Source organism: Micromonas pusilla (assembly GCF_000151265.4).
Source record: "Micromonas pusilla CCMP1545 genomic scaffold MICPUCscaffold_12, whole genome shotgun sequence".
NCBI lineage: Eukaryota > Viridiplantae > Chlorophyta > Mamiellophyceae > Mamiellales > Mamiellaceae > Micromonas > Micromonas pusilla.
The window spans coordinates 527,226-549,808 of NW_003315893.1; the positions used below are offsets into that span (position 1 = coordinate 527,226).

Consider the following 22,583-nt stretch of genomic DNA (forward strand, 5'->3'; position numbering starts at 1 on the left):
ACACTGTGCCCAACTTCTGTTCCTTCTCAACAACAGAAAGTTCACTTGTGAGTTCCTCGTCTACATTCTTCTACAGTTGTACCTACGCCACCCCCGTCCTTCCGTCCAAATACCCCCACCGCTCCCTATCACGCGACTCCCGTCGCCGGCGTCTCGCCCACCTCCCCGCGCGCCCCCCCCCCCGCCCCCTGGGCCCCAACGAACGCGGGCTGAAACAGACAAAACGCCGGCGCGTCCTTCGTCCCGCACCGCCGCCTCGACCGCGCGCCCTTCCAATGCATCAGACACGCGACGCAACGCGTCTCCGCGGGCGGCTCGCGACGCGCGCACGCGCCCGCCGCGCGATTCGTCCCGCACAGCGCGTGCGCGATCCCCGCGGCGCGGCATCCCGCGCAGCGCTTAACCCAGCGCGCGTTCCAAGGGCGCGTCTCCGCGACGTCCTCGACGGTCGCGTCCGGTTTCGTCAGGAGCTTGGCGCGAAGACGTTTCGCGAGCGCGACGCACCCCTCCGCCGCGCGCTTCGTGCCGCAGTGCATCGTGAGCGTCTTCGCCGCGGCGCACGCGGCGCATCGGTCGGCCGACGTCGTGAGCTTCAGCTTCTTATTCGGCGGCGAGTCGGGCGACGGCAAGAAGAGGCACGTCCCCGGCGCGAGCGCGGTGCCGCACTTGGCGCTCGACGACCGGCTCGTCTTCTTACACGCGTCGCACCTGCGTCGCTTCTTCGGAGGCTTTCGCGGCGGCGATCCCGGTCGCGCTCTCGCTCGCGCTCGCGTCTCGACCGCCGCCGCGCCCTCCTCCGTCTCCGGAGACGTCTCCCTGCTGGACGTCTTCTTCCTCTTCTTCTTCTGCGCGCCGCCGGCGGCTTTCGACTCCTCGCGCGCGCGCCTCTTCGCCTCCGGGTCCGCGACGTACCGCGGCGTCCAATCCACCCTCGGCTCCCATCCGTCGCGAAGCGGCGCGTTTTCTTCTCGAATCGCATCCGTCGCGCGCCTCCACTCCTCGAGCCGCTTCATCTTCGAAACTCGCCACCAGCTCAGCCGCACGCCCTCGCGCGAATTCGCGCGCTTCAACGCGTCGAGCTGCCGCGCGAAGAGCTCGTTCCGTCGCGCGAGCAACGACGCCGCCTGGCCGACGGCGGCGGCGTCCGCGAGCGGGTGCGCGCCGCGGCGCGTCTTCCCGGCGCGGTGGCGACGCTCGGCGTTCACCGCAGCCTCGATCTCGGTCCGCGTCGGCGGTCTCTCCGCGAGCGCGGCGTCGAGCGCGGCGAGCGCCTTCGCGTCCTCCGGGTCTTTCGTCGTCGTCGTCGTCTTCGTCTTCATCTTCTTCGTTTTCTTCGTCTTCGTCGTCGCGGTCGCGTCGTCGTCGTCGTCGTCGTCGTCGTCGGACGCCGCCTTCCGCATCTTCTTCGGCCGCCCGGGCTTTTTCGCGTCGCCCACGACGTTCGCGCGCCTCTCCGCCGCGCGCGCGAGGACCTCGTCCACGTCGACGACGTCGCGCGGGCGCGTCGTCGCGAGCGCGAGCCCGACGACAGCGTCCGGGGACGGTTCGGACGTCCGATCCCCCGCGGCTTGCACCGCGCGCGCGATCTCCGAGTCACGCAACCTTCTAATCTTCCCCGCGAGCTTCAACACGCGCGCGTCGCGCGCCTCCGCGGCGGCGTTCGCCTCCACCCGCGCGAGCGGAAGGTCGTCGTCCTTCGCTTCCCTCGCGCGCGCGTCGCGATTCATCCGGACTTCCAACTTCACTCGATCGCACGCGCGCGTCGCGAACCCGTGGCTGCGAAACGCCGCCGCCGCGACGGCGGCGCGCGCGACGAGCGCGTCCATCTCGACGTCGCTCAGCCCGCCGCGGTCGCGCGTGCCGTCGAGAAGTGCCAGTCGTCGTCCTCGGAGCCTTCCTCGCATCAGCGCCGTCGTGGACGCCGCGCGCGTCCACGACGACGCGCGCCCGGATCGGTGAATCACCGCCGCGGCGTCGCGAGGCGTCCCGAGAGGGAGGCCGCCGTCGGCGGCGCCGTTGAGCAGCTCGTGGCAGACGTCGTCCGTCTCCGTCGCGGAAGCGAACGGCGCCGCGGCGCCGGCGACGGCGATCGCGACCGCGCGCCACGCCCCGGCGTCGTCGCCGGCGCCGGCGCCGACGCCGACTTTTTCCGCCGCCGCGATAGACGCGTCCACGCGCGCGGCGACGCGCTCGAGCACGACGCGGTCGCGGACTTTCTTCGCGCCGAGGTTCCGCGCGCGAATCAGCCCCGCGAGCGAGGTCACGTCGAGGGCGTCCAGGCGCAACACCGCGAGGTGCGCGGCCGCGAGCTCGTCCGGGGACGGCGCCGCGGCCGCGGCGTCGTTCGCCCGCTTCCTCGCCGCCGCGGTCACCTCCTCGAGGTCTTCTTCGTCCTCGCTGCTGCCGCTGAATAAGCCCCCTCTGCCGCCGCCGTCCTCCTCGCTGCTGCTGCTGCTGTCGCTGGAGGTGTCGCTGCCGTCGCCGCTCGACGCGCGACTGCGCGGCGTCCCCGTCCGCGACTTCGACTTCGACTTTGACTTTGACCGCGACCGCGACATCGTCGACGTCGTAAACGACCGTCTCCTCAGCCGCCGCTCCGCGTCCTCCGCCTCCAGCGACGCCTCCAGCGCGGCGACGCGCGCGCGCTCGCACAGCCGCGCGTGCCGCGTCTGCGCGTGCAAATCACCCGGCGCGCACGCCGCGCACCGCGCCGCGACGTCCCTCGCGATCGCGTCGTCGCCGCGCGCCTCGAGCATCTTCACGAGCGCGGACGCGACGTCCACGGCGTCGGGGCACTCCTCGAAGGCGTCCACGAGCGCGAGCCGCGCGTCGTCCGCGGCGCGCGTCAATCGCGCGTCGTCTGCTGCGCCCCGGCCCGCCTTGGTCTCCTTGACGTATTTCGCGTGCAGACACAGCGCCATCGCGCGCCGCCGCGCCGGCGTGTCCTGCCGAACGAACTGATCCCCGCCTCTGACGCCCCTGCGCACGGCGAGCCTCTCGCGGCGCGTCAGCTCCGCGATCGCGCGGTCCGGATCGTCCTTCAGCGCGACGTACGCCAGCGCGACCGCCACGACGTCGTCTTCGTTCTCCGTCGTGCCGCGCGCGCTCGCGGCGCGTTTCAGCTCGAGCAGTCGAATCTCGTCGTCGGCGGTGAACGTCGTCATCGCCCTCGATCCCCCAGACGCGGCGACGGCTCCGCGCGGCGGCGGCGGCAGTCGCACCGCCGGCGCAGGCGGCGGTCGACGCGCATGTGGCGAATATGGTTGTAACGCATGAACGTCGGGCGTTTCTCCTCCTTCCGTCTTCGTCGCGCGGAAGACGGCCAACGCGACGTCGATGGCGTCGCGCTCCGCCGCGGCGTGCTCCTCCTTCGTCTCGCGGCTCCCGCCCCTCGCGCGCGCGCGCTGCCCCGCGCTCGCGATCGCGCCGCCGCCGTCGCCCCCTCGCGCGCGCATCGTCACGGTCAGCACGAGCGCGGCGGCGGCGGCGGCGCGCGCGTGGTCGCCGCGCGCGAGCGCGTCTTTCGCGACGCGACGCAACGGCGCGACGACGAGCGACGACACCGGGCGTCGATGCGGCGTCGCCCGGCCCTCGCGCGCGTCCGCGACCACCTTCCTCGCCGCCGGCGGCGGACGGTGAAGAGTGCCCCCTTCGCTCCCCGCCGCGAGCACCGCGTCCTCGGGCGGTCGCGTCTTGAGCACGTTGCGCAGGTGCCCTTGCGTCGGCGGGTCGCTCCCGATCGCGTCTTCGGGCGCGCGCCACTGCATCTTCTGCCCGCGCCATCCTCTGTTCGTGTCCCTCCAGAGGTGCTCCGCGAGGGTCTTCGGGGCGTCGCGCGAGGAGGAGGACGGCGCGGTGGTGGACGGCGTCGGGCGGCCCGCGAACGCGAGGACGTCCTCCTCGCTCGGCGGACGCGAGCTCGCCATCGTCGTCGTCGCGACGACGACGACGACGACGACGACGACGACGCGGTTTTAAACGGCGCTCCTCCTCCGCGAGCTACCGCGACGACGTCATGGTCGACGACCGAATCGCGTCGCGCGCGCGCGCGGTAAAGACGTCGCGCCCTCGCGACGCGCGTCCGGGGTGCGTCCGGACGCGTCCTGACGCGCGGCGCGAAGTGGACGCCCGCGGATCTCGCTCGCCCTTCTGTTCGTCTCACGGCCGACCGCGACCGCGTTTCTCGCGCTCGCGACGACCTCGTCAGCAAACTCGTGTCGTCGACTCCTTCGTCGTCCTTCCGGAACCGCCCCACTCCGCGAGTCACCGCGCGCGTCGTGATGGCGTCCACCGCCGCGCTCGGCGCGCACCCGCGCGTCCACCCCTCCCTCCGCGCCCGCGCCCGCGCGAACCCCGTCGTTCGCCGCGTCGCCCCCATCCCCGTCGCCTTCGGAGGCCGGAAGACGAACGACCAGATCTCCTGACGCGTGAAGAGCCCTCTCGCCGCGAAGGTGGACGTGGAGGAGTTCAAGGCGGGGAAGCTGAAGAAGGTCACGTTCAAGTACGGGTTCCCGCAGTATGCCAAGCCCGCGGCCGCGGCGTCGAAGCAGCTGGGCTTCAAGGTGGGCGTCGAGCACGAGACGGTGGTGCTGACGCGAGGGAAAGACGGCTCCGATCAGGTGCGTTCTTCACCCAACGCTCGGTTTCAATATTTGATCGCGTCCCCTTTCAACTGACCGGTTAACGTGTTTTGTATGGAATGGCCCTCATCAGTACGCCGTCGTCGTGAACGTGCCGTACCTGAAGCAGGCCGCGGCGAACGCGGTGAAGTACGGCTGGAAGAAGGAGAAGCAGAGCGCGGGGGTGCAGAAGTACATGCCGCGGTAACGCGCGCGACCAAAGGCAGGCGGCGCGCGGCGGGCCCGCGGCGTTCTTTGTGCGGCGGCGGCGGCGGCGCGATCGATTTCGCGGATACCGCGAACGCGAAGGCGCGCGAGAATAGGACGCGAGTGACGACGCGACGAGCGAAAGCGCGGACGACTGCCGTCCGCGCGTCGTCGCGTCCGAATGACGTTCGATCCTCGACGCGCGCGCGCGCGTCGCCGCGGTGACGGTGACGAGAAGCGTACCCGACGACCGCGTTCACGAATCAAATCTTATTAGACGTCCAGTCCTCGCATCGCCGCATCACATCACGGCGCGCCTCGCGGGCCGTCGACGGCGCCGGTCGCGATGCGCGCGGGGTCGAACGCGCGCGCGCTCGCGCGCTTCCTCCTCCGCGCGTCCACCTCGCCACTCCCGCCGCCGCCGCCGCCGCGCGCGCGCCCCCCCGCGCTGCCGAACGCGCGAGTCCTCGGCGCCCGCGCGTCGTCGTCGTCGTCGTCGTCGTCGTCGTCGTCGTCGTCGTCGTGGGACGCCCTCCCTCTCCCGAAGACGACGCGCGCGCTGACGTACGACGCGCACGGCTCCCCGACGCGCGCGCTGACGCTCGCGCGCGACCTCCCGCTTCCGCCGCTCGGCGCGAGAGGCGCGCTCGTCCGATGGCTCGCGGCGCCGGTGAACCCCGCGGATCTGAACGTCGTCGAGGGCGTCTACCCGCTTCGTCCCGCGTCCTTCCCCGCCGTGGGCGGGAACGAGGGCGTCGGCGTCGTCGTCCGCCTCGCCGCCGACGCGGGGGACGTCGTCGTGGAGTGCGACGCGGGGGACACCGACGCCGGCGGCGACGGCGACGGCGACCGCGCGCTGAGGGTCGGCGACGTCGTCGTCCCCGCCGCGCCAGGCCCGGGCGGCGTCGGCGGCACGTGGAGGGAGTGGGCCGTCGTCGACGCGTCGCGTCTGCGCGTCGCGCCGAGCGACCTGCCGCTCGCGGAGACGGCGCAGATGAGCGTGAACCCGCCGACGGCGTTCCGCATGCTCCACGACTTCGTGCCGATGCCGCGTCTTCGCGACGACGACGACGACGACGCGAATCTCCACGCGGTCGCGCTGAACGCGCCGACGTCCGCGGTGGGCCGCGCCGCGATACAGCTGTGCGCGATGTACGGCGTCCCGAGCGTCGCGTTGCTAAGACCGCGCGCCGCGGAGACCGAATACGACGCGGACGCGCGCGAGCTGAAGCGACTCGGCGCGAGCGTCGTGATTAGGGACGACGGCGCCGCGCACAGGGACCGCGAGACGCGCGAGCTGTTGGCGTCCTTGCCGCCGATCAAGCTGGCGCTCAACGGCGTCGGCGGCGCGTCGTCCAGGTCGTTCTATGTCACACTGGTCCCCATACGACCCCGTTCGCGTGGTGCACGCCGTTCCTTAAGGACTTTCTCTCCCGGCGTATCTCTCCTTCCACCCCTCGCTTTCAATCCCGACGCACCTCGACGCCTTTCAACTCCGTCTGACGCCTTTCAACTCCACCCCGACGTTCGTCCAGGTCGCTCGCGTCGCTGTTGGCGCCGCGCGGCGTCGTCGTGACGTACGGCGGTATGGGTCGGAAGCCCGTGGAGATTCCCGTCGGGAAGTCGATCTTCGAGGACATCGAGCATCGCGGGTTCTGGCTCACGCGGTGGCTCAGGGACGAAGAGGCGGCGCGGAGGAGGGCGTGGGGGGGTGGGGAAGAGGCGGGCGGCGGCGGCGGCGGCGGCGGCGGCGAAATCGCCGCGGGGCCGAGGGCGGGGGAGCGCGCGGCGATGGCGAGCGAGCTGTACGACGCGGCGCGCGCGGGCGCGCTCAGGATGCCCGCGGTGGAGGTGGAAATCGAGGAGGTCTTGGACGCGATGAGGGCGCGGCCGAGCGTCGGGGCGAGGAAGCTCGTGATTCGAATGCCGTGGAAGGAGTGGGAGGAGTAGCGCGATTTTTGACGCGAGAGCGAGAAGAGAGCGCGCGCGCGCGCGGCACAGCACCTGACTGAGATTTTCACTCAGAGCGCGCGCCGCATTCTTCCGTCGTGCATTCTTCGCCGACGCCGACGCCGCTGACACGTCACGCGATGGACTCCGAAGGCGGCGAGAGCTGCTCCGCGATCTGCGCGGAGCAGCCGTTCGACGTTCGATTCCATCCGACGAAGAACGGCGCGCTGTTCTGCGCGTCCCTCGTCACCGGCGAGGTGCGCGCGTTTCGTCTCGACGCGTTTCATTTCCCCTTCCGCCGCCGCCGACGTTCTCCCGCCCCCTTCCGTGCCTCCGCGCGTCGCCGACGCGTCCGCCCCCCCGAACCCCGCCCCGACAAAACAGGTCGAAGTGTGGGAGCACTCCATCGAGGACGAGGCGTGCACCCTCCTCAAGACGCTGAAATGCCACGACGACGCGTGCCGCTCGATCGCGTTCGCGAACGACGGCGCGCTGCTCCTGTCGGGGGGCTCGGACCGATCCATCCTCGCGTCGGACGTCGCCACCGGCGCGGCGGTCGCGCGGCTCGAGAACGCGCACAAGGCGGCGATCAACAAGCTCGTCGCCCTCGACGCGAACATTCTGGCGACCGGGGACGACGACGGCGTCGTCAAGGTGTGGGACACGCGGACGCGACGCGCGTGCGGATCGTTCGCGCCGTTCGTGGATTTCGTCTCGGACATTTACCACGTCCCCGCGTCGGCGGCGGCGGACGTGGACGACGCGGTCGCGAACGCCGCTTCCGCGGCCGCGGGTAACCCGGCAGGGACGCTCGTCGTCGCCTCCGGCGACGGCACGATCGCGCACCTGAACCTCGCGACGTGGAAAGAGCTCGGGCAGAGCGACAACCTCGAGGACGAGCTGCTGTCGTGCTGCGTGATGAAGCACGGGAAAAAAGCCGTCGCCGGGTCGCAGGGCGGCATCTTAAACATCTTCGACTACGGCGAGTGGGAGGACATAAGCGATCGGTTCCCCGGGCACCCGAGCAGCATCGACGCGATCGTCAAGGTGGACGAGGACACCATCTTGACCGGCAGCGCGGACGGATTGATTCGCGTCATCAACATTCATCCGAATAAGATGTTGGGGCTCGTGGGCGAACACGGGGAGATGCCCGTGGAGCGGATGGACCTGAGCGTCGGGAACCAGTGGCTCGCGACCGCGTCGCACGACCGGAGCGTGAAGTTGTGGAGCGTCGGGTACTTGTGGGAGGAAGACGACGACGAGGACGACTTAAAGGAGAAGGTGGGCGAGGAGGAGGAGGAGGAGGAGGAGGATTCCGACGACTCCGACGACGACGGCGGCGGCGGTAAGCGGAAGCGGAAGCAGGGGAAAAAGAAGAAGGGGAAGAATAAGGTCAAGGACGCGCACGCGGCGAGGGCGGACGCGAAGAAGCGCACCGCAAAGAAGTTTTTCGAGGGGCTGTAGACGGTGACTCGCGCGCGGCCGTAGCGCCGGAGGAGCCGGGCGCGGCGGAGGGAAAAGAACGTCACGGCGCGAGGACGAACTGAAAGAAACCAAAATAATCACACTATCAACCTTCGAACCCTTTCGCCTTCCCGCCCCTCGCGGCCGCCTCGAGGACGCCGTCGGTACACTACAGCAACGTATCGCGTCAAACGAAGCGCCCCCCGCCGCGCGGAGCTATCGATGCGACTCGCGCCTGCGTTTTCGAGCGTTACGACGACCGGGAGGGAACGAGTCGCGCGCTCGCCGCACAGACCCGCGCGCGAGCGCGACGAGCGACAGGACGCCCCCTCGCGTCCCGCGCGCCGCCGCCGCCGCCTCCGCCGCGACCGCGACCGCGGCGGCGTCGCGACGATGGACGCGTCCTCCGACCCGTTCGGGTGGCTCTGCGACGACCCCGACGACCGCGGCGCGAGGGTCGACCGCGACGCGCGCGCGCACGACCTCGCCTTCGCGCTGGGACTGAGCCCCCTCCCAACCGCCGCGCCGTTCCCCGCGCCGCTCGGTCTCGGGTCGCTCGCGTCGTCGCTCGACGCGGACGACGACGACGGCGACGGCGACGACGACGCGTGGCGCGCGATCGCGCGCTCGCTGCTCTTAGAGGACGCGACGCCGCCGCTCGCGTCGCCGTCCGCGAGCGGCGGCGGCGGCGACCGCGACGCGCCTCTGCCGTGGAGCGAGGACGCGCGAGGCGACGGGCTCCTCCTCGAGCTCGACGCGACGCGCGTCGCCTCGCCGACGACGTTCGGGGGCCTCGACCCTTGCGAGCTCGGCGTGGCGATGACGCGCGTGCTCTCGGTCGCGAAGACGGAGACGCTGCTCGCGTCGATGTCCGCGAAGAAGGAGCTCGCGTCGGAGGGAGGGGGGGGGGCGGGCGCGGGGGGTAAGAAGTTCGGCAGCGCGGCCAGAGCGGCGGTGCACTCTCTGCTCGCGAGCGCCGCGCGCGCCGACCCCGCCGCCGCCGCGTCCGCCCAAACCGCCGCCGAACCGCCCGGTGACGCGACGCGAGGAGACGTTTCATCAGGTGGTTTCGGTGGTCCGGATGAGAATCCACCCCCGAAGCCGAAGCCGAAGCCGAAGCTCAAGCCGAAGCCGAAGCGCGCGCTCCCGCCGCCGCCGCGGTCGAACAAGCCCCCGGGGGTGATCCCCCCGGGGAGAAGCAGCAAATTCCGCGGCGTCACGAAGCACCGATGGACCGGGCGGTTCGAGGCACACTTGTGGGACTCCGCGTCCGAGCGCACGAACGCCAAGCCGGGCGGTCGAAGGAAGGGCAAGCAGGTCTACCTGGGCGGGTACGCGAGCGAGAAGGAAGCCGCGAGGGCGTACGACAAAGCTGCCATCAAGTATTGGGGCGACGCCGCGCACTTAAACTTCGACAGAGGCGACTACGTCGAAGACATGCGTCACATCACGACGTTGACGACAGCCGCGCTCGTCGCGTCTTTGCGTCGATCCAGCAGCGGGTTCTCCCGCGGCGCGTCCAAGTTCCGAGGCGTGACTCGGCATCACCAGCACGGCCGCTGGGAAGCGAGAATCGGCCGCGTTCTCGGGAACCGGTGCGTTCTATACACTGGTCCCTCTCAACTCCATCTGACGCCTTTGAACTCCACCCCGACATCGCTTTGTATGGAACGACCCTCAGGTACCTGTACCTCGGGACGTTTTCGTCCGAGGAGGAGGCGGCGAGGAGTTACGACAAAGCCGCGCTCAGATACCGCGGGCCCAAGGCGGTGACGAACTTCGGGAGAAGCGAGTACTCCGTCGCGGAGATCGCGTCGATGCCGCTGCCGCTGCCGCTGCCGCTGCCGCGCGCGTCGTCCGAGGGCGCCGCCGCCGTCGACGCGGTCGCCGTCGCGGAAAAAAACGCATACGCCACCGCCGCCGCCGCCGCCGCCGCCGGAGGCGTGCTCGTGCTCGCGTCCAAGGCGGCGACGGCGACGGAGCTCGCCGGCGGGTTCGCGTCCCACCCGCTCGACTCCGCGGTCGTCGTGCGGAGGATGCGGACGAGAGACAGCGAGTGCGACTCGCACATCACGTCGCTGAGCTTGAACTTCGAGGGGTGGGCGGACGCTCCCCCCGCGACGCGCGCGCGCGACGACGCGAACGACGAGACGGTCTGAACGATGAACGAATGATTTCTGTTTCGCTTCGATGAAAAAGCCGGCCGCGTCTCTCTCACGTCGCGTCGTCCATCACATCACCGGGATTTGTTACGTCGCTTACGAGACCCCGCCGCCTTCTTGCTCTTCTTGCTCCCCTTCCCCCGCGCGTCCCCGCCGCCCCCGCCGCCCGCGCTCTCCGTCGCGTCCGCGCCGTCGCCGCCGACGACGACCCCCTCCACCGTCTCCGTCACCCTCGCCGGCCCGTCGTCAAAATCCGCGAACTCGGATGCCACCGCCGCGGGCATCGCCTCCACCCTGGGCGGCGGCGGCTTCGGCGCGGCGCCGCCGGATTTCCTCTGGCTCTTCGGAACGTACTCGACGCGCACCGGCTGCGTCGCGGCGGGCGTCGTGCCGGGCATCGGCATCGCCGCGGAGCCTCCGCCGACGTTTTGAATCGAATCCGGCGCCTTCGTCGTCTTGCGCAGATACACCGTCTGCGCCGTGGAGAAGATATTGTTCGCGAACCAGTACAGGGTCAAACCCGCGGGGACGTTCAGCGAGAAGAAGCCGATCATGAACGGCAAAAACTTCAAGATGGCCTGCGACGACGCCTGCGACGGATCCACATCCTTGCCCTGGTCCGGCGTCATGATCTTCTGCGACGCGAACTGCGACACCACGAGAAGCACCGGCAGCGCGAGGTACGCCGCGGTGTCGTGCCACCCCAGCGGCGGCGCGCCGTCGACGAACGGCCACAGCCACGAGAACCCGCTGCCGTCGTTCCTCGCCGCGATGGACGTCGGTCCGCCTGAGGATCGTTCCATACAAAGCGACGTCGGGGTGGAGTTCATAGGCGTCAGAAGCGGAGTTGAAAGGTGTCGCGGGCGGGGATTGAAAGCGAGCGGTGGGCGGAGAGAAACGCACGCCGGAAAAAGTCCTTAAGGAATGGCGTTCACCACGCGAACGCCGTCGTATGGGGACCAGTGTATAGAACGCACCTAGCGACGGGATCCAGTAAAATCCATCCTCGAGCATGCCCTCCGTCGCGGCGTTGGACAGCGCGCGGTACAGCCCGATGAACACCGGGAGCGTCGCGAACGTGGGGAGGCACCCCGCGAGCGGGTTAAAGTTCGCCTCCTTATACAGACGCGCCGTCTCCATCTGCAGACGCTCGGGGTCGTTGGCGTACATGGCTTGAAGTTCCTTGACGCGCGGCTGTAGCGCCTGCATCGCGATGGAACCCTCCACCTGCTTCTTCGTGAGCGGGAACGTGACGAGCTTGACGACGACGGTGAGGACGAGGATCGCGTAGCCGTAGGAGTACGGCACGTTGAGGCCCTCGAGGCCTTGGTCGATCACCTGCGGGAGGGAGGCGGAGGAGGAGGAGTGAATTGAATGATCGATCGAACGATCGATCGGCGTCTTCTGGCTGGGTTTTAGGGTTCTGGTCGAGATTCGACGCGACGCGGCCGTCCGCCGACGCCGAGGCGCGGGACGGAAGGCCGCGCGGCCAAGCCGAACGTGCGCGAGAGGACCGCGACGCGCACCCCGAGGGAAGCTTCGAGGAAGTCCGTGATCGGCCCGAGCCAGCCGCCCTTCTGCAGCCCCGGGATCTCCTCCACGTCGACCGCCGCGGCGTCCGCGACTTGGAAAATGGATCCGAGCGCGTCCGACGTCATCGCGCTCGCGTGCGCGTTGATGACCGCGTCGTTGATGACGTCGAACACGGGGAACTCGCCGCCGATGGACGCCCGCGCGGCGACGGCCGCGCGGCGCGGCGCGACGCGGCGACGCGGCGCGAGCGCGCGAGACGCGCGCCGCGCGGGCAGCGCGGCGACGCCGCGAATCGACGACGCGCGCGCGCCCGCGACGGCGACGGCGCCGCGGGCGACGGCGCCCGCGCCCGTCGCGGACGTGGCCTGCATCGTGTGTATCGGGAAGAAGTCGACGAGCGGGCGGAGCGCGCGCGTCCGTGGATGACCTCGCTACGGCGGTCGCGCGATGGCGTGTGCGGCGGACGCGCGCGACCGGCGACGGTTCCGTAGAAGGGATAAGAAAGTCAGTCCTGGGCCGTCCACGTCATTCCGTACGCGTTTCAGTCTCGTTTCCGTGCGCGTTCGGCGTACTGTATGATATCGTACTGTACTCGATAAATCGGCAAGTGTGTAGAAATAAAATCGTCGTCGCTCGTCGTCCTCCTTCCTTCTCCTTCCCTTCACCACCACGCCCGCGCGCGCGCGCGCGCGACGCTCGCTCACTGCAGCGCGTCCTTGATCAACCCCACCTGCTCCTCCGAGTGCACGGACCCGTACCCGGTCGCGGTCGACGCCGCGGGCGCTCGCCCCGCGTAACGCAAGCCGTCCACCGGCCTCTTCAAATCCTTGAACAACGTCTGGAACCGAGGCGCGACGTGCGAATACGCGCCCATGTTCATCGGCTCCTCTTGGCACCACACCACCTCCGCTTTCGGGTACCGACGGAGTTCTCGCCCCACGAGATCCCACGGGAACGGGCACAGCTGCTCGATGCGCACGATCTTCACGTCCTTCTCGCGGCCCAGCGCCTCGCGTTCCGAGTCGAGCTCGTAGTACACCTTGCCGGTGCAGAAGACGACCCTCTTCGCGGAGTTCTCCACCGGGGTGTTCACCTTGTCTCTCGACGTCGCGGATTTGTCCATGATGAGGCGCTTGAACCGAACGCCTTGCTCCATCTGCGTCTCTTCCTTGTCGTCAAAGTCGGACAACGGCGAGACGCACTTCGGGTGTCGGAGTAAATTTTTCGGCGACACGACGATCAGCGGCTTCCGGAAGTCTCGATGCACCTGACGTCTCAGCAGGTGAAAGTAGTTCGCCGGCGTCGTCACGTTGCAGATCTGCCAGTTGTGCTCCTGGATCTGATGCCGCGTCTCAAAAGCCATGTCCGCGGGGATCTTCGTCGGATCCTCGTCTGACATTTGAAGGTACCGCTCCACGCGGCACGACGAGTGCTCGGGTCCTTGCCCGTCGTACCCGTGCGGCAACAGCAACGTGAGCCCGGTCTGCCGCAGCCACTTCGCCTCGCCGCTGGATATGAACTGATCGATGATGATCTGCGCGCTGTTCGCGAAGTCCCCGAACTGCGCCTCCCACATCACGAGCGCGTTGGGGTTCTCGAGCGAGTACCCGAGCTCGAACCCCAAGACGCCAAACTCGCTGAGGGACGAGTTGGACACGGTGAAAAACTCCTTCTTCTTCGCCTCGCCGTACACGTTCCTCAGCGGGACGTGCCTCTCCCCGGTGCTTTGGTCGTGAATGAGCGCGTGGCGGTGCGAGAACGTGCCTCGTTCGACGTCCTGCCCGCTCAACCGGACGTGGTTGCCCTCGTCGAGTAACGTGCCAAACGCGAGCGCCTCCGCCATCGCCCAGTCGAGCCCTTCCCCGGATTCGATCATCTTCCTGCGCGTGTCGTAGACTCTCTTCACGACCCTGTGCGGGGTGAACGTCTCCGGGATGGTCGTCGCGGCGATCCCGATCTGCTTGAGCTTCTCCATCGCGACGCCCGTCTCGCGAATGCGCGACAGCTGATCCGGGCCTTTAAACCCGGCCCAGTGCGACGCGAGCCAATCCCTCGGCTTCGGGACGTAGTCCTTGCTGTCCTCGAAGCTCTCCTCCAGGGTCTTCAACACCGAGTCGTGCACGAGCTTGACGTCGCCGGGCGTGAGCGTCCCATCGCCCATGAGCTTCTCCGCGTACTGCTGGTGCGCGCTCGGATGCTTCTTGATGGCTTTGTACATCAACGGTTGCGTAAACATCGGCTCGTCGATCTCGTTGTGTCCGTACTTGCGATAACACACGATGTCGACCACCACGTCTTGCTTCCACTGCTGCCTCCACTCGATCGCGAGCTCCATGACCCTGGCCACGGCCTCGACGTCGTCGCCGTTGACGTGGAACACCGGGATGTTGATCCCTTTCGCGACGTCCGTGCAGTACGGCGACGACCGCGAGTATTTCGGATCCGTCGTGAACGCGACTTGGTTGTTCACGACGACGTGTAACGTCCCGCCGATCGTGTACTCGGGCAGCTGCGACATGTCCAACGTCTCGTACACGATCCCTTGCCCGGAGAAGGCGCCGTCGCCGTGCAGGAGGACGGCCATGTGCTTCCCGCGTTCGACGTCGTTTTCGTAAAACTGCGAGCCGATCCATATACAAAAACAGTTCATCGGTCAGTTGAAAGGGAACGCGATCAAGTGTTGAAAGCGAGCGGTGGGTGAAATACGTTTGTTGTTGAACGCACCTGCTTCGCACGCGCCTTCCCGATGACGACTGTGTTCACCGCCTCGAGGTGGCTCGGGTTCGCCACCAGCGACAGGTGCATCCGCCCGCCTCTCAACGTCGGGCGGTCGTACGACGTCCCGAGGTGGTACTTCACGTCCCCGGATCCGGTGTACGACGACCCGCCCGGGGCGGCGTTCCCGGCGGGCTTCGGCCCGCCCTTGAACTCGTTGAAAATCGTCTGCAGCGGCTTCCGGACGACGTTCGCGAGGACGTTCAAGCGGCCGCGGTGGGGCATCCCGATCGTGATCGACTCCACGCCGAGCTCCGCAGCCTTATCGATCGCTTCTTTGAAACCGGGGATGAGCGTCTCGCACCCTTCGAGCCCGAACCGCTTCGCGGCGGTGTACTTGTTCGAGAGAAAACTCTCAAACATGTCGCTCCAAGCGAGACGATCGAGTAAAACCTTCTTACGCTCGACGCTGTACTCGTGCTTCTCCGCTTTCTCGATGCGCTCGCGCAGCCAGTTACACTGGTCCCTGTCCGCGATGTGCATGTACTCGTACCCGACGGTGCCGCAGTACGTCTCGCGAAGGCGCGTGAGGATCTGACGCAACGTCTGCACCGGGTTGTCCTCGCTGAGGAATCCCTTCATGCGCCAGCTCCCCAAGAAAAACTCGCGATCGAGGTCCGCGTCCGTGAACCCGTACAGCGCCGGGTCGAGCTCGACCGGGACATCGCGCACGTCCAACCCGAGCGGGTCGAGCTTCGCCGCGGCGTGGCCGTTCACCTGAAACGCGCGCACCATCAGGAGCAGACGCATCGACTCTTGTATCGTCTGAGAGCTCGGCGCGACGCCGGGGCTGGGCGCGACGCCGGGTCTCGCGACCGCGACCGGCGCCGCGCCAGAATTCGCGGCGGCGTACATCTCGCTGAGCTCCGCGCCGGTGACGCCCGCGTCCATCTGGCGCAGGAGCGACGCCCAGGACGCGGGGACGGAGTTCGGATCTTCGCGGAATTTATCCTCCATCGACTCGACGTACGCCGCGGACGTGCCGCTGAGGAACTCGTCCTGGAGCTGCGCGTTCGGGGTCGCCCTCGGCGTCGGCGGCGCCGCCGCGCGATGGCGCGCGGACGTGTGCAGCGGCGACGACGACGAAGGGAGGAAGCGCTTGAGGATCGACGACGCGCCGGGCGCCCGTGAAGACGGGGGAGAAGACCCCCCGAGCAGGGCGCCGAAGCGTCGCGTCGCCGCGCCGGAAAACGCGATCGGGGCGCTGGTCACGGGCGCGGCGTGCGGTATCGCGCGCGCGGCGACGGCGATCGCGTCGCCGCCCGCGGACGCCAAGCGCGCGGCGATGTGACGTCGCATCGCGAAGCGAGGAAGGGTGCGGCGCGTGTGCGAGCGCGCGACCCGACTGACGGCGAGGCCGCGAGGGATTCAAAAGCGTAACAATGATCGCGACGCGCTCTTCTGGAGCTCGTCCGCCATCGCCAGCTGGAAATATCTCGCGCGCGGCGTGAGACCTCTTTCGTCCGACCGAGACGACGCGCCGCGACGATGACGACGAGATGAATACGTTACTCTCTCCGCGCGCGCGCGCGCGCGCTGCGCGCCGTCTACGCCCCCGCCGCGTCTCCCTCCTCGTCGCCGCCGCTCCTCTCCGGCGCGTCCCGACGGCGCCTCCGTTCCATCAACCGACGACGCCTTTGAACTCCGCCCCGACGTTCGCTCGCGTAGAACGACCCCGACGATCAGTCGTTCGGGTCGTCCCTCACGAGAATGTACAAGTCGCCGCTCTGCGACCGCGATATCCTCAGCTCCCCGTCCACGAACGTCGTGTCCATCCACGCCATGCTCCCCGTCCCGGACGCCTCCATCTCCGCGTTCGACACCTTCCGTCCGACGCTCTCCGGCGGCGCGTCCACCTTGATTCCGGCGACGCGCCAGTCCTTCGGCTTCACCCCCGCGCGGCTCTGTTAGGGTCGAGGGTTCACACGAGCGAACGTCGGGGTGGAGTTGAAAGGCGTCAGAAGCGGAGTTGAAAGGCGTCGAGGTGTGTCGGGGATTGAAAGCGAGGGACCCTGGGCGGAGAGACGCGCCGGGAAAAGTCCTTAAGGATCGGCGTTCACCGCGCCGACGCGGTCGTATGGGGACCAGTGTACAACAGAACGCACCTCCGTCTGCGCGCTCAAATCCGACGTGCTCGAGTTGGTGAACTTGACGAACGGCAGCGGCTCAAAGCTCTCCTCGTTCTTGACCTGCAGCGTGAAGATGTCCACGGTCTGGTGGATCGCGCCCTTGGGGCGTAGGAATCCCGGGACGCCGGCGCCGAGCGTCTTCAGGCGCGTCGTATACTGCAACGCCCACCGGCCGTTCATCAGAGGGCTCTTCAGAGGCGCCCGCGTCGGGTTCTTCGCCTCGAGCGCGCGCGCGAGCTGCTCGATCTTCTTCTTGCGCTCTTTGTCCGCGCGCAGGCCGCGCTCGGTGTCCGCGAGCGCGAGCAAGAGCGCGGACTTGAGGTCGGCGAGGCCCGCTTTGCCGCCGTTTCCGCCGCCGACGGTGATCTCCGGTTTGTACTGGTAGTTGACCTGTATCTTGCTGTTGAAGATGGCCGCGCCGAGGTTTTCGCCCATGCCCTTGAGACCGCCGACGAGGCCCCACGGGCTCGCCGCGGGGTCGTTCCCGTCGTCGACTTTGCTCAGCGAGACGTCCAACCCGTCGCGAACGACCGCCGCGCCCGGATTTCCCGCGCCCGGATCTCCGGATCTCACGATCGCGCCGCCGCCGCCCATAACGCCCGGCGGCGTCATCGCCGTCATCCCCCCTTCTCCCTCCTCCTCCTCCTCCTCCTCCTCCTCGTCGTCGTCGTCGTCGAGCACGTCCGCCTTGACCGTGAACGCGCACCCGCCGTCGCCGAGCATCACGCTCGCGCCCGGCGTCAGCGCGTACTGCAACCCGGGCGATATCTGCGGGTCGTTCCATACAAAAACAGTTCACCGGTCAGTTGAAAGGGGCCCACGCGATCAAATATTGAAACCGAGCGGTGCTTGGGTGAAAAACTTTTGTATAGAACGCACCTGCCTCCCGCCGACGAAGGTTCCCGCCGCGCTGCCCAAGTCTTCCACGTACACGCCGCCGCCGACGCGCAGCACGGACGCGTGCGCGCTGTCCACGCCCCTGACGCCCGTGAGGATGAGGTTCGCGTCGCCCTTGCGCAGGCCGGTGCCGATGACGACGGGGACGCCGGGTTCGAGGTCGACCGCGGGGCCGGGCCAGCCGACGGGCGCGAAGACGACGCGAGCGTCGGACGCTAACGAGCCGTCCCTTCGCTCGACGATCTCGGGTTGAACCGACCGCGACCGCGACCGCGACCGCGACCGCTCGGGCTCGGGCGCCGGTGGTTCTTCGACCGTCTCCACGTCGTACGTCGCGTCCACGTCGATCGTCGACAGGACGACGTCCTCGGGGTCGACGCGCGCCGCGTCCCCGCCGCCGTCCCCGCCGCCGTCCCCGCCGAAGAGCCCCGTCGTCGCGCCGCGGACGCCCCGCAGCTTCTCCCGCGCGCTCCTGATCCCCTCCGCGGCAGCCTTGCGGTTCTTCTCCGCCTCCGCGACGTTCTGCTGGAGCCCTCTGAACGCGCCTTGGATCCCCGCGAACGGCGACCCGCCGTCGACGTCGCCGTCGCCCTCGCCGGCGTCGACGACTTCGAACCGCGCGAGGTGCGGGTCCCCCAGCGTCACGACGTCGCCCACGCTGAGCTTATACCGCGTCCCGGGCTTCAGCGTCCTGCCGTCCACGTCCGTGCCGTTGGACGACCCGCGGTCGGTCACGTACACGTCGCCGTCGGCGTCGCGCTCGAACGACGCGTGCTGCCCGGACACGGTGCCGATGTTTAGGCGGACGTCGGACGGGCGCTCGCGGCCGACGACGACGACGCCGCCGTCGCGTCTCGGGAGCTTCACGACCGTCTTCGCGAGCGACGGCGGGACTCTCGTCCCGGGAGGGAGGTGATCCGAGGAGCCGTCGCCGCACGGGACGAGGTTCAGCTCTCGCGACGCGCGCGTCGCGAGCGCGATTTCGCGCGACCGTCCGCGGAGGATCTGATGATGACGACGAAGACGTCGTCCGAAGGTGCTCGTCGTCCACGACGCCGCGCGATGGCGCGCGGTCGCGTCGGCGCATCGCGCGCAGACCGCGGGCGACGACACCGCGACGGGCATGCCGCCCGAGCGAACGACGCGACCGCGCGGGCGGGGGACGCGAAGTGACCGAGGCGTGGAGGGTGAGGCGGTGGATAAAAAGCGAATCTCGCGATGAATGCTGTGCCAGCGTGGACATTCGTCGTCTGTCTCTGCTACAGTACTCCTCTCGCGCGCGCGCCTCCTCCTCCTCCTCCTCCTCGTCGTCGTTCGTTCGCCATCTCTCTCTCTCTCTCTCTCTCTCTCTCTGCGGCGTCGTCGTCTCCACGCCGTCGTCCCCGCGCGTCGCCGCCGCGGCCGCCATCGCCAAACACGCCCGCCACTCGTCCCCGCCGTGCACGCACCGACTGAGGCTCTCCGCGCGCTCCGTGCGTTCGTCGTCGGACTCCGGCTAAGGGTCGAGGGTCCGTACGAGCGATGTCGGGGTGGATTTCAAAGGCGTCAGTTGGAGTTGAAAGGCGTCGAGGGCGGAGATTGAAAGCGAGGGGTGGGCGTAGAGAAAGGACGGGCGAAGTCCCTAAGAGACGGCGTCCACCACGCCGACGCGGTCGTATGGGGACCAGTGTGAGGAGAACGCACCTCCCGCTCGAGCTCGTCCCAGCCGCCCGCGCCCCGCGCGAACGGCTCGAGGAGGTTCGAGTGCGACTGCGAACGCGAGAGCGGGCTTCCCGAGCTCGCCGCGGACGAGCGGCCGAGCCTCGCGCGGTACGCGCCGAGCCGCCGTTCGAGCGCCTGGCGGGGGGGGAGGGAGGTCGAGATGAGGCGTCTCGCGTAAATAAACGTTTTGGCGCCGGCGACGAGAGAAAACGGACGAAAGGGACGCGCCTCGAGCCTCGCTTCCTCCGCTTGCTCGCGTTTCACCTGCTGCTCCGCCATCGTCGCGATCGCGCGCATGCACGCGCGGAGCCACGAGAGCTGGTCGCGAAGGTCGTCGATCGTCGCGTCCTTCTCGCCACAGCGCTCGCACGCGGTTGCGGTCGCGGTCGCGGTCGCGGTCGCGGCGGCGGCGGCAGCCGCAGTCTCCAACCCCACCGCGCCGGACGCGTCCGCGGCGAGCGACCGCCGCTCGCGCTCGCTCGACGCGAAGACGTCGTTCCCTTGGCTCGTCCGCCGCGCGAACCGCGGCGGGTCCGGGGGCGAACCCGCGTCGTTGATCGCGGCGCGAGCGACGGAGGAGGCGGCGCCGACGCGAGGCGTGCGCTCGTCGTTGATAGCGGCGCGAGCGACGGAGGAGGCGGCGGCGACGCGAGGCGTGCGCTCGTCGTCGTCCCGGCGCTCTCCGCCGCCGCCGTTTCCGCCGCGCGTCGTTCCCGCGGCCGCCGCCGCCGCCGCGCCCGGCGGCTTCGCCGCGCCGCTCGCCGCCGCCGCGCGCGTCGCGTCCGCGTCCGCGTCCGGGGGCGAGCACGGCTTCAGGCGCAGCGGCCTTAGCTTCGGCAGCGGCGGGCTCTCGGGGACGGGGACGGGGATGGGGACGGGGACGGGGACGGGGACGGACGACGACGGGCTCGCGCGCGGGGACGAACGCTTCGTCGGGGAGTACGCGCGAAGGCTCGCGTCGTCGACCGCGCCGGTCGCGCTTCGCTTGCGTCGGTGCATCGACGGCGCGACGGGCGGCGCGCGCGGAGGCTCTGCGCGCGCGTCCTCCGTCCTCGCGAAAGGTCGCGCCGTCGTCGTTCGGTCCGAGGAAACGAACCGAACGCGGCGAGATCGAAAAGGGTCACTACTGTACATACCCCGTCGGCGCCCGCGCCGCGCGTCACACGCCGCGCCGCCAACGCGATGGGCGCGATGCTGTGCCGGCGCCGCGCGCGCGAGGACGCCGTCGCGGAGCAGATGGACGCCGCGCGCGCGGGCGACGCCGCCGCCGCGCGATTGGTCGCGCTCCGACTCGGCCCGCGCTCGAGACTCGGCCTCGACCACGCCTTCCTGGCTGTGAAGCTCGGGGACGCGTCGACGACGCGCGAGCTCGCGCTTCTCCTCGCGCGCGACGCGCGACGCGTCGGCGCGCCCGACGCCGACGACGGCGTCGTCCTGACGCGAATGTCGCGGACGCTCCTCGCGAGAGCCGCGGAGTTCGGCGACGCGGACGCGGCGTGGAGGCTCGGGGACGTGCGAGCCGCCGCGCGCGCGGGGCACGTGAAAGCGCTCGAAACGAGACACCCAGGCCTGACGCACTTGTGCCACCCGCTCGTGTGCGAGTGCGCGCGACTGCGTCACGACGGCGCGTTCGGGATGCCGCCGGGGAGCGGAAGGACGTAGTGCAGTGGGAGAGTAACGCGCGCTATGAATACGTTCACAACAATCTACGAACTGCTGCTGCCGCCGCCGTCGCCGTCGCCGCTACTGTCGCTGTCGGAGTCGTCGCGCCGCCGCCGCTTCGACTTCGACTTCGACTTCTTCTTCGACGCCTTCGACGACTCCTTCTCCTTCTTCCGCTTCCGTTTCTTCTCCTTCTTCCTCGCCGCCTTCTCCGCTCTCTCCGCTCTCTCCCTCTCCTTCTTCTCCGCCCTCGCGCGTCGCGCCGCCTCCTTCTCCGTCAACGGCTCCGTCCGCGCCGCGACGCTCTCGGGGTCGAGGGTCCACACGAGCGAACGTCGGGGTGGAGTTCAAAGGCGTCAGAAGCGGAGTTGAAAGGCGTCGAGGGCGAGGATTGAAAGCGAGGGGTGGGCGGAGAGACGCGCCGCCAAAAGTCCTTAAGGATCGGCGTTCACCACGCCGACGCGGTCGTATGGGGACCAGTGTATAGAAGAACGCACCTCGTCGCTCCACGGCCCGTAAATCTCCGGCACCAATCTCCCCGCCTCGCCCGACCACTCCGGTCCCAAGTCCGCGGTCGTCACCCCGGCCCTGCACCGAAACGTGTACGACGTCATCGGCGTGAGATTCTTCGCGACCGCGAGCCGCGAGATCTCCGCGTCCTTCATCGCGAATTTCAACACGCGCGACCACCGCCCCGGTTTCGCGAACGCCGCGCCGACGGCGCCGACCCTCGGCCGAGCCTCCACCTCGACCAGACGGCTCACCCCCGCGCACCCGAACACCTCCAGGACGATCTCCTGCGGGAGGCACCCTAACGGCCGCGGCGGCATCGGGAACGGGAGCGACTCGCCCACCTCCGCGGGGTTCGGCGCGTCGTTCGCGCGCGCGTCGTTCGCCCTCGCCCTCGCGCGCGCCTTTCGATGCTTCTTCGCGGCTTTTTCCAGACGCGCGATGACGTCGTTCCAGCTCTCGCGGTCGTGCACGCCGCCGGACGGCGTCGTGGCGTCCGCGGCGAACGCGTCCGCGGCGGTCGCGGCGTCGTACTCTTTCCTCTTCGCGACGTCGCTGACGACCTGGGGGAAGGACGATGGGAGAAGTGGGGACGCGACGATGATGTCAGCTCGATGTCAGCGCGATTCGGATTTATCTTCGATTCGAATCGCGGGTGCCGTCCGCGGGGATCCGTTCCGTCGACCGCCGGCGTCGCCGCCCGTCACTGAGCGCACCTTGAACGCCTCGACGAGCGTCTGGAACCTCACCACCGCCTCCTCCTCGCTCACGCCGTCGACGCGCTTGTCCGGGTGCAGCACGAGCGCGAGCTTGCGGTACGCGCGCTTCAGATCGTCGAGCGATGCGTCTCGCGCGACGCCGAGGATGTCGTAGTGCGAGCGGACGCGCTGCGGGCGCTGCATGGCGCCGGCAGCGCGCGTCTCGAGGCGCGAGGCGCGACGGGGAGGGAGGGGGGGATGGGCGCGCGGGCG

At 69.3% G+C, this 22,583-nt stretch overlaps 12 protein-coding genes across 12 annotated transcripts; 5 read left to right on the forward strand and 7 right to left on the reverse strand.

The window, feature by feature from the left end:
* Positions 1–42: 42 nt before the first annotated feature.
* MICPUCDRAFT_52216 (uncharacterized protein) lies at positions 43–3,926 on the reverse strand (the record flags this gene model as incomplete). Its single annotated transcript, XM_003062589.1, has 1 exon — positions 43–3,926. The coding sequence occupies one exon, from the start codon at positions 3,924–3,926 to the stop codon at positions 129–131; it is 3,798 nt and encodes a 1,265-aa protein (XP_003062635.1). The 3' UTR covers positions 43–128.
* Positions 3,927–4,280: 354 nt separating this feature from the next.
* On the forward strand, positions 4,281–4,827 carry MICPUCDRAFT_52217 (uncharacterized protein; the record flags this gene model as incomplete). Its single annotated transcript, XM_003062347.1, has 3 exons — positions 4,281–4,316; positions 4,434–4,619; positions 4,714–4,827. 3 exons carry the CDS (start codon positions 4,281–4,283, stop codon positions 4,825–4,827), a joined length of 336 nt encoding a protein of 111 aa, XP_003062393.1.
* Positions 4,828–5,355: 528 nt separating this feature from the next.
* MICPUCDRAFT_4722 (uncharacterized protein) lies at positions 5,356–6,527 on the forward strand (the record flags this gene model as incomplete). The annotated part of the gene is made up of 3 exons (XM_003062348.1): positions 5,356–5,630; positions 5,688–6,185; positions 6,362–6,527. Coding segments are annotated over 3 exons (939 nt in total), but the record flags the coding sequence as incomplete, so codon positions are not given.
* A 389-nt stretch (positions 6,528–6,916) lies between these two features.
* Positions 6,917–8,243, forward strand: MICPUCDRAFT_52219 (uncharacterized protein; the record flags this gene model as incomplete). The annotated part of the gene is made up of 2 exons (XM_003062349.1): positions 6,917–7,033; positions 7,161–8,243. 2 exons carry the CDS (start codon positions 6,917–6,919, stop codon positions 8,241–8,243), a joined length of 1,200 nt encoding a protein of 399 aa, XP_003062395.1.
* A 393-nt stretch (positions 8,244–8,636) lies between these two features.
* MICPUCDRAFT_52220 (ant-like protein) lies at positions 8,637–10,402 on the forward strand (the record flags this gene model as incomplete). Its single annotated transcript, XM_003062350.1, has 2 exons — positions 8,637–9,838; positions 9,925–10,402. 2 exons carry the CDS (start codon positions 8,637–8,639, stop codon positions 10,400–10,402), a joined length of 1,680 nt encoding a protein of 559 aa, XP_003062396.1.
* A 5-nt stretch (positions 10,403–10,407) lies between these two features.
* ALB3.1 (cytochrome oxidase biogenesis family) lies at positions 10,408–12,309 on the reverse strand (the record flags this gene model as incomplete). Its single annotated transcript, XM_003062590.1, has 3 exons — positions 10,408–11,192; positions 11,383–11,743; positions 11,932–12,309. The coding sequence occupies 3 exons, from the start codon at positions 12,307–12,309 to the stop codon at positions 10,480–10,482; spliced, it is 1,452 nt and encodes a 483-aa protein (XP_003062636.1). The 3' UTR covers positions 10,408–10,479.
* A 329-nt stretch (positions 12,310–12,638) lies between these two features.
* MICPUCDRAFT_35900 (uncharacterized protein) lies at positions 12,639–16,012 on the reverse strand (the record flags this gene model as incomplete). The annotated part of the gene is made up of 3 exons (XM_003062591.1): positions 12,639–14,555; positions 14,663–15,503; positions 15,567–16,012. The coding sequence occupies 3 exons, from the start codon at positions 16,010–16,012 to the stop codon at positions 12,639–12,641; spliced, it is 3,204 nt and encodes a 1,067-aa protein (XP_003062637.1).
* A 383-nt stretch (positions 16,013–16,395) lies between these two features.
* On the reverse strand, positions 16,396–18,864 carry MICPUCDRAFT_52223 (uncharacterized protein; the record flags this gene model as incomplete). Its single annotated transcript, XM_003062592.1, has 3 exons — positions 16,396–16,617; positions 16,774–17,610; positions 17,722–18,864. The coding sequence occupies 3 exons, from the start codon at positions 18,862–18,864 to the stop codon at positions 16,396–16,398; spliced, it is 2,202 nt and encodes a 733-aa protein (XP_003062638.1).
* Positions 18,865–19,284: 420 nt separating this feature from the next.
* Positions 19,285–20,439, reverse strand: MICPUCDRAFT_52224 (uncharacterized protein; the record flags this gene model as incomplete). Its single annotated transcript, XM_003062593.1, has 1 exon — positions 19,285–20,439. The coding sequence occupies one exon, from the start codon at positions 20,437–20,439 to the stop codon at positions 19,285–19,287; it is 1,155 nt and encodes a 384-aa protein (XP_003062639.1).
* A 183-nt stretch (positions 20,440–20,622) lies between these two features.
* MICPUCDRAFT_52225 (uncharacterized protein) lies at positions 20,623–21,102 on the forward strand (the record flags this gene model as incomplete). The annotated part of the gene is made up of 1 exon (XM_003062351.1): positions 20,623–21,102. The coding sequence occupies one exon, from the start codon at positions 20,623–20,625 to the stop codon at positions 21,100–21,102; it is 480 nt and encodes a 159-aa protein (XP_003062397.1).
* A 434-nt stretch (positions 21,103–21,536) lies between these two features.
* Positions 21,537–21,932, reverse strand: MICPUCDRAFT_52226 (uncharacterized protein; the record flags this gene model as incomplete). Its single annotated transcript, XM_003062594.1, has 1 exon — positions 21,537–21,932. One exon carries the CDS (start codon positions 21,930–21,932, stop codon positions 21,537–21,539), a length of 396 nt encoding a protein of 131 aa, XP_003062640.1.
* Positions 21,933–22,229: 297 nt separating this feature from the next.
* MICPUCDRAFT_52227 (uncharacterized protein) lies at positions 22,230–22,514 on the reverse strand (the record flags this gene model as incomplete). Its single annotated transcript, XM_003062595.1, has 1 exon — positions 22,230–22,514. One exon carries the CDS (start codon positions 22,512–22,514, stop codon positions 22,230–22,232), a length of 285 nt encoding a protein of 94 aa, XP_003062641.1.
* Positions 22,515–22,583: the final 69 nt, after the last annotated feature.